Source organism: Octodon degus, unplaced genomic scaffold, assembly GCF_000260255.1.
Source record: "Octodon degus isolate 3935 unplaced genomic scaffold, OctDeg1.0 scaffold00063, whole genome shotgun sequence".
Classification (NCBI taxonomy): Eukaryota; Metazoa; Chordata; class Mammalia; order Rodentia; family Octodontidae; genus Octodon; species Octodon degus.
The window spans coordinates 4,333,774-4,343,244 of NW_004524639.1; the positions used below are offsets into that span (position 1 = coordinate 4,333,774).

The 9,471-nt window shown below is 39.1% G+C and overlaps 1 protein-coding gene across 1 annotated transcript in view; it reads right to left on the reverse strand.

Annotated features, from left to right (window-relative positions):
• Positions 1 to 9,471, reverse strand: part of Stk26 (serine/threonine kinase 26) — a 67,783-nt gene that overhangs the window by 30,550 nt on the left and 27,762 nt on the right. Inside the window, exon 3 of the mRNA XM_004634493.2 lies at positions 3,667 to 3,897. Coding sequence (XP_004634550.1) covers positions 3,667 to 3,897 — 231 coding nt within the window. The remainder of the gene's footprint in view (positions 1 to 3,666; positions 3,898 to 9,471) is intronic.

Here is a 9,471-nt window from a genome sequence, read left to right on the forward strand (position 1 = left end):
ATATAATTATTATTCCTGGAGCTGCTTATAAGCAAAACTGTTGTAAAGATTAGGAAAGGGACATAAGAGTATTGAAATTGAATGATCACACCTAAAATTTTTTGTAAAAGAATATAACCTGCTAATTTAGCTTTTCAGAAACAAACATGAATACAGAATAATGCTACAAAGCACCAAAAATTATATATACAGTAAATGACAGCACCAACTAACACTTGAAAGTAAATGCTGAAAATGGATACAAATTACCAATATTATCCTCTCTTGGGGGGGCCTTTCCTTCTATTTCATAAAAAAGAATAACAGTGACTACTTGTTTATTTCTGTCTTATCTGCAACTTGTACAAACTTTAATAATAAAATCTGTACCACTTTGTACTATGCTGTACTGGTGGTGAAAAGAAGTTTTTCAGTTTTGTGTCTTCAGCCCCTACTACAGTGTATGCCACACAGTGGATGCTTCATTGTTTAATGATCCGTTCTGTGCATTCATTCCTCATTCATCTACTTCATATTATTACAGTAAGCTGAGGGTTGATGAATATATGTAACAGTATTAACTAAAATAAATACAGATAGACCAAGAAAGCAATGGCAGAATGTAATCTTCAAGATGGAAGAGTAGGACATATGAGTCTTCATCATCCCAGAGATAGATAGATAGATAGATAGATAGATAGATAGATAGATAGATAGATAGATGACAGATGAAAGACAGCTATCCAAACACCAAAATAACTGCAAGTCCTTCTCTTTTTTTTCTTCCATTCCCCTTCTTGAATCTCCATCTCTCTTTTTATCTTTCTTGCTTTCTCCCTGTTCACCCCTCCATTGTTCTGTTGCTATTTCAAGCACACAAGGTCTCTTATATTTCCTTTGCAGGAGAATTTTTTTTTGTTAATTTTGCCTAGCAAACAATTATAAATGAAGTCAGTTCTCACAGGGCAGCAATTTTGAAATTGTCTTCCACAATAAGACCGTCATCCTGTGCTTGACTATTTTGTACCAATAATTGAATAACCGTCAATTAAAATGGCAAAAATATAGATTGTTACTCTGACATTGACATTGTTTGACTTCCATATGGTTGATTTTATTGTTATTCATTAAATAATTTGTACACCTGAACTCAAAAAAAAAAAAAAGAATCTAAGAATTTAAGAGTCAGCAGCAACATAGTAAAGAAGACCACATCACCCCCACAGGAAGGGTGACTGGTGACACCAGCACACCGCAGACACCAGGACACAGCTAGAACAAAGAAGGGCTGAAGACATCAGTATCACCCTAACTCGGAAACCCCAGGTCCCAGATGCTGTCTGTGGCTACTGGGGTAGTTCACAGTCAGTCCTGCCACCCCCAAGAGGGTGGTGCAGAAGCATAATTGAACAGCAGATACTCTATGAGACCCCTGAAGAAATGGATATGTACTCTCCAAACCTATACCGGCTCCTGACCCCCAAGTAATGCCAGAATCCATGGCTCAGACCTGGGCTTCAAGGCCCCATAGTTTCCACATGCTTCAGATCCCAAAGTCACTGCCTCAGACAGCAGGCTCACACCCTGTCTGGAACCAAGGCATTTCTGAGTGTTCCTCCACATACCACTGCAGTGGCCACTGAGAAACAGCATGCGCTTTGGACTCCAGACTCTCTCTGTGGCTGTACTGTAGGTATGACACCTCAGACCCAGCATCACTGAGTCACAAGCCAAGGTTTCTCTGTGCATGCCTCTGCTCTAGACACCTGCAGTGAGCAGCTAAGGAGAGTGGCTAAGCCTGGACAGCCTGTGTTTGCACCACACACACACCACACTTTGGACAAAAGGACCACTACCAGGACAAGCTGGCTCACACTAGCCCACAACAGCTCAGCCACCAGAGAGAAAACAACCCCCCAAGCCCAGAGGAGCTTTAAGCATGCTGCATCCTCCTTTTCCACCAGCTTGACAGGCAGCGCTTCCTGTATGCATTTATAGTGCTGCAGCTGAGAGCTCTGCTCTTTGTACTCTGGTGTATTACCACCCGAGACCCCACAGCGACCATGCTTGCCCTTGCTTCAGGCCTTGGCTCTAAGGCTATTCTACTGGCATCAATCATCTGCCACCTTGGGCATATGCACAAGCTAGACACAGCACCAAGAAAATCTCCTCAGCCATGATTTCTGCAGCAAGAGAAAATGAGATTGGAGAACCCTAAGAGTCCCAGACACAGAAGATCCCCAAGAGACCTCACCACTTTTGTGATTGCTGAGGATCCCTGCAGTCTTGGTCAACATCACCCTGAGCTGAAAGAGCTACATGGACAACTACACAGAACTCCTGCACCCCAATTCAAATGTGAGTCACGGTAGGATGTTCAAACTGACAACAATCCAAAATGTCCAAAAGAGGTGACTAACACACCAAATTTGCATTCATTAAAATAAGGCAATAAAAAATATCACATATGCACACATGCACACATATGCATGAACACACACGTGCACACACACACACACACACACACACACACACACACTGAAAGGCAAAGTCTGAATACTCTCTTCCTTGGTAAAATTTCAGGATGTGGAGAAGTAGTTTGACTTTTAAATTAAGTGGTTTTGAAAAATTTAATAAAATAATAAATTAAACTCTAAGCTAGAATTTCCTAGTTATTTACTCTCTAGATTTCAGTGGACACAAAGTCACATCTAAATCTGGAACCTAAAGACTCTTCAATTTTACTAACCAAAGAATTTCTATTACACAGAATACCTTCATCTGTAGGAATTTTAGCTGTCTGCAAATCTCATGATTCTAGAACAAGTAAAAACCAATATGGGGGATGGTGGAATGACACAGATCATAATCATTATAGGTTCCACATCCACAGATTCAGCCAGTTGAGGATTGAAAATATTTGAGGGAAAATCACATCTAGAAGGAAAATTGCATCTATTCTTACCATATGCAGACTTTTTGTCATTATTCCCTAAACAGTATAGTATAACAACTATTAAATAGCATTTACATCATACTAGATATCAGAAATAGTCTAGAGATGCTTCAAAGTATGCAAGCATCGCACAATTTTATATAGGGGACTTGATCATCTGCAGATCACGGTGTCTTTTGCAGGGGCTGGCCTCAATCCTTAAGGACAACAATGGACAACTGTATTTCGCATGTATTTAAGATGTACCATATTCTGTGCTAAGTGACATAGAAACCCAGGTTGGCTAAACTGATCTGTCTTCCATCAAGGAATTCACAACCCAATAGGAGAGTAATGTAGAAATAACCACCATAACTCAGTGGAATATGTGTCATGCTTGCATATTATATCAATCTGAGTCCAATTGGACTACTGAGGACAGTGTGGAACCCTGGGGGGGGCATGGCATTTACCTGACAAAGGCTGTGTCTCAAGAACCAGCCGTGTTCCTGGTCCTGCATCAATTCAAAAGTTCAGGTGTGGAAAGGGGGAGAGCTAAGTACCAGGATGCAGTCCAGAGTATAGCTGCTAGGTCTAACAATGCTTTACTTGGCACTCTAAATGGAACTGGATTCTTCCTGTTCTAAAGGCTGCCAAATCCTAGTTTAAGACACTGCCTTTCAGAAAACAGAATTTAAAAAAGAAAAATATAATGAAAATACCTTATGACTTCAACGCAGCACACACATTACCTTTAAATATGATCCATAGTATTTTGTTACATAGGAGCTGTCACACTGACTCAAAACAGTTATTTCTTGCTGAATGTCTTCTATTTCATCTTCGGCTTCCTCAAGGTCTATGATTTTAATCGCAACCACTTGCTGGGTACGGTTATCAATTCCTTTGAAAACTTCTCCAAATGATCCTTTTCCAATGCGCTCCAGTTTTGTGAACAGTTCTTCTGGATCAGCTATATTATTCTAAGGGAAGGAGTAAAAAGAGAAAAGATACAAATGTTTTGAATCAAAATTTGATCTGTTGGGTTTTTTGGTCTTTTTGAGAGAGTATCACTATGCAGTTCAGGCTGGCCTTAAACTCACTTTGTAACCCAGGCTGGCCTTGAACGCACAGCAATCCTTCTGGTTCAGCCCTCTGAATGCTGGGAATACAGGTCACCACCCCCAGCGTTTGAATCAAAATTGTTAAGTGAAGCAACATAAATCACATAAGAAAAAAAAATCACATAAGAAAAGACTTGTGTATAGGTTTTCAGATTTATTATTTTTCGTCTTGTTTGTTTGTTTGGTACCGGAGATTGAACTCAGGACCATTCGCTTGCCAGGCAGGTGATTATGCCACTCAACCATCTCCCTGGCCCTGGATCAATTATTTTTAATTGTACATATTATTTAGTATAATTAAATACATGTATATGATGTGTAATGATCAAACCAGGGAATCAGAATTTTCATCTCTTTAAATAATTATCATTTCTTGATCTTTTTTAAGGAGGTGAAAACATTAACTACCCCACTTTCTTTCTTGCATACTGCACACATATGTCTAATTATTATACATCAGCTGAAAAATTTGTACAGTTGAAATAGCAAAACATACAAATAAGCTGAGATAGGAGGATCGCTGTGAGATTGAGGCCAGTCTGTGCTACAAACACAGTGAGTTCAAAACCATGCTGCACTACATAGGAAAAACTTCTCTTAAAATAACAAAATAAACAATAACAACCAGATAGATAGATAGATAGATAGATAGATAGATAGATAGATAGATAGATAGATAGATAGGCAGACAGATAGATATCGACTCATTTCATGGTGAGAAACAATAATTTAATACTTTTCTAAATTAAAATTTGGAATCAAGCAGAAGTTTTACAGTTTAACAAATATACAGGTATGGATTGAGATTATAAACCTACTATCTTTTCTCATTCAGGAACTGACTTTATCTTGCAATTTACACTTCTGCATTACTATTTTACTCTCAGTTGGACACCGCACAAGCTCATAACCTTAGCTACTCAGGAAGCTAAAGCAGGGGGACTGCAAATCCAAGTCCAGTCTGTGCCACTTAGCAAGATGCCCTCTCAAAATGAAAATCTGAAAAGGGCTATGGACATAGTTCAATGGTAGAGTGCTGACCTAGCTTGTACAAGGTCCTGGACTCCATTCTCAGTATAAAACAAATCTTTTGCTCTCATGAGACAATCTTTTCCATCTTCACTCAAATGCATATTGCTAAAGATACATTGCTGATCAAGTAGAAACCCAGGGTTTCTAAGCTCTCCCCAAAAGGCACATCATTAAGTTATTCTTAAGTGCTTTACTAGCCTAAAATTTACTTGGAACTCCTTTCAAATATGAGAGGATGCTGTCTAGCTCTTGTGACTTATCTATAACATAATTTGTCATTTGGACCTACAATATCGGTTCATTCACTGTAATGTTATCTAGCTTAACCTTATTGTCAATTTGAGGAAACAGTTTTTGGAATTACCATGTCCCTTATATCCTGCTGCACAGAAGTCACAAGAGTACTTTTCTCTTGTCAATTTCTTTGTCCCATGATCACCAAAGAGACAATGTTACTCCAGTAAACTTGTTCCTTTTGAGATGACTTCAAAACGTACTAAGGCTTTTATAGAGCTTCAGCAAGTTATCATTTCTTGATCTGCCTGAAATAGTTTGTATGAATCCTGTTTACACCATAAGCTTCCCCCATATTCCTTGATTGGAGTTTTTCAAAGTAATTTGTGTGTAGGAGTCTTTCTGATACTGCAAGATCCCCGTATTCCCTTCCCCTACACCCACATACCTCCGGAAATCAAGTCGTAAGTTTCCTATAGAGACTTTAGAAACACTTGCAGACCTTAAGTAGGTTGCAAATGCTCCTTGAGGCTCATATTTTGTTATGCCGTCTCAAAAACTTCAATTCCACAATTATTTGTTTCCTTGGTGTTTTCTTTCATTCAGACACTGTACAGACTTCATCGTGATTACTATTATATAGACATATATAATCCACATGTACATCTTCCTACTTTGGGTGATGGTTCAGTTTTTCTAGGACCTTGTAAAATTATCAAACACCTTGGTGATGGATTTGTGTCTATACCTTCCAAAATTCAGTGAATGGATTTTGTGACACAACTATGTAACAATTCTCAAGTTTGGCAGTACACCACTGATTAAAAACTCTGAGAAGTATGTATATTCATTAACTTTGTAACAAGAATCTTCTGCTGTTAAGAAACAAAAATTAAATCCTAATCTTCCTAATTAGTGTTTTAAAAGGATTTGACTGAAATGATCAACCCCAGGGAAGATACAGCTGTTCCTTGCTTCTATAATAAATAGGTTCCTGCAAATATGTAAATCAAAAATTTAAAAACCAAGTCACACTTTGCATTTTTAAGGAAGCTCTGAAGTGAATCCTAAGTCACCAATATAGTTGAAAATTATAAGTTGAGGAACAGCAAGATGAAGACAGCAAAAGAAAAAAACCCATCATTTGCGCAACATTTGTTCTCCCTATTCTTCTATTGTGGGTCTAGAACTTATTCATAATATCACCGTTTGCAGTGGAATGAATCATGAAAAGAGGTTCCAGTAGTCAACCTTACTTCCCTAACTTAGTGACCAAGGTTCCTGGAGCACTTGAGTTTCTGAATTCCTCATAGGTAACAGCCAAATTCCAATTTCCCTTTACCACCCTACAGCAGGGTTTTTTGTTGTTGTTGTTGTTTTGTTTTGTTTTGTTTTGTTTTGTTTTGTTTTGTTTTGCAGAACCGGGGATTGAACTCAGGCCCTTGTGCTTGCCAGGGAAGCGCTTATTCCACTGAGCCATCTCCTCAGCTCCAGCAGGTTTTTTTGTATGTTTGTTTGTTTTGTTTTTGCGGGACCGGGATTTGAACTCAGGCCCTTGCGCTTGCTCCACTGAGTCATCTCCCCGGACCCCTACAGCAGGTATTCGTAATATCCTTAATAAAGACAGACTTCTTTGTTTTTAGTGCAAGGACAACATTTAAGTGAATAAATGCGAAATAAGCCAGAAGTGATGGAACAGCCCTATAATTCCAGCACCTCTGAAGATGATTCAGGAAGATTGCAAATTTGTTTTTGTTTTTTTGTGTGTTTAGTACAGGGTCTCACTACACAGATCAGACTCATAGTGATCCTCCTGTTTTCAGTCTCCCAAGAGCTGGGATTACAGGTGCCCGCCACCACACCCAGTCTCAATCACCATTTCAGAGTGCGGGGGGGGGGGGGCGGGGGGGTTCCAGCACGCTGGGGATCTGGGGATCAAACCCTGACCCCAGTGTTCTGCCTAAGCAGGTGCTTTAGTCTGGCTGGCCCTAAGATTGCAAATTTGAGTCCTGCCTGGAACAACAATTTAGTAAGTTAGTGTAATCTGTCTCAAAATACTTTTTTTTCTTAATTTAATTTTGACAAGTGAAAACAGAATCAAAAAATAGAAAAAAAGGCAGAAACAGGGTAACATACAACAATACATGTGTTCTAAATTTTCAAAATGATAAAAATAGATAATAGAACAACCATTGTTAACTAGCCATTCAAAATATTTTTAAAAAGCTGGATGTGTCTCAAGTGTAAAGATCCCGGCTTCAATCCTCAGAACCAGAAAAAAAAAAAAGAGAAAAAGACAAACATCGAAAGTAATACAATTGGGGCCAGGGAGATGGCTCAGTGGAATAAGCACTTCCCTGGCAAGCACAAGGGCCTGAGTTCAATCCCCGGTTCTGGAAAAAAAAAAAAAAAAGAAAGAAAGAAAGAAAGAAAGAAAGAAAGAAAGAAAGGAAGGAAGGAAGGAAGGAAGGAAGGAAGGAAGAAAGAAAGAAAGAAAGAAAGAAAGAAAGAAAGAAAGAAAGAAAGAAAGAAGAAAAAAATAAAGTAATACAATTAAGCGCCACCAAATAGCTCAGCGGACTAAAGCTCCTGCTTAGACAGAGTACAGCAGCCAGAGTTCAACCCCCAGGGTGCCCTGCTGGCCCCACCGCAGGGGCTCCCTGAGACTGCAATTGAGACTGGGTGTGGTGGCTTGCACATGTAAACCCTGCATTTGGGAGCTGTAAACAGGACAATCACTACAGTAAGACCCTGTCCTAACATACAAAAAAACTCCACAAAAACAAAAACAAAAAACCCAAAAATCAAAAAAAGTGGATTCCAATTAAAAAGCACTTAATATAAAGATTCTGATTTACCAGCTCACTCCCATTTCTCTTTGAAGTCTAAAGGAAAATTAAGTCAGCTCCCTCCTCACCCAGAGAAATATTCTTTTAAGAGTATTATAATCGATAATTTTTCTACCTCCCCTAAAAATCACAGTTTTCTGCTATGCCTGCCTATATAGTACTTTCTCAAATCCCTAGCCCATAAAAGCGTTCCAACTTCTGTGGCACCAAAGAGGAACTAAATAAACTTCATATTAATTTACAAATAAGGGTACATGATTTCTACATGCTTAACCCACAAAAACGGGTCCGTGAAAATGAAATCCTAACAGGCCCATTTTAAGACATTCACCTAAACTCCTTAAGGGGCTGTATCTGTTCTCTGGCTTCAATCTGTGTTCCTCACCTTCAGGGACACTATTGCAAAAGCAAATACACTCACAAAGTTTAAAAGAGAAATATGAGGGCGGGCCAGATAGCTCAGTGGATTAAAATTCCTGTTTAGGCAGATGCAGGGACTGGGGATCGATCCCCTGCATGCCCTGCCGGCCCCACCCTGCCACCGGGGTACACTGAGCCAGAGATTGGGACTGAGCATGGTGGCATGCACCTGTAATCCCACCACTTGGAAGGCTGAAAAACAGGAGGATCACTAGGAGTCTGATCTGCGTAGTGAGACCCTGTAGACCCTGTACTAAATACATTAAAAATAATAACAATAATAAAAGAAAAGAAAAATAAAAGAAATATGTAAAGTGATCATTTTACTTTTCCCTGTGTAAGGTCAGGGGCAGATGAAAGGTTTTTGATTTCTCAAACTACAGAAACAGAGGGCTAGAAAATTCTTCAAAGTTTCCCTAGGTGCAGGCAACCTTGGCTGTGTATTAGGTTCACCTAAATTAATTAAAAATGCAGCTGTCTCAGCTTCCCCTCCCCCAAGCTATGGACTCCTAATACTGACAATTAGGACTCCATGATTAGTAGTTCCTTTGTATTCTTTTTTCTTACTCGATTTGATTTTTACCAGTACACATTTGCAACGCATAATGATTACATTCTTCAGAGTTGGTACACATTCTTAATTTTTTTCTCATTCCCTTGCTTTCCCCTCCCCCAACAGTATTTTTAAGTGCCCCAAATGATTTCTGTGTAGTCATTTTGGCAACAGTACTGTATTGAGATCAGCATTTGGAAACCCCTGAGAAGACAGATGTGAAATATATATCCTTGATTATAGAGAAGGCATTATAGCTCTTTTTTCCAAATGAGCATATGGGTCTTATCTAATTCTGTACACAAAAAGTGAACAACCAGGAAACGAAAATAAAACCAAGAAGAT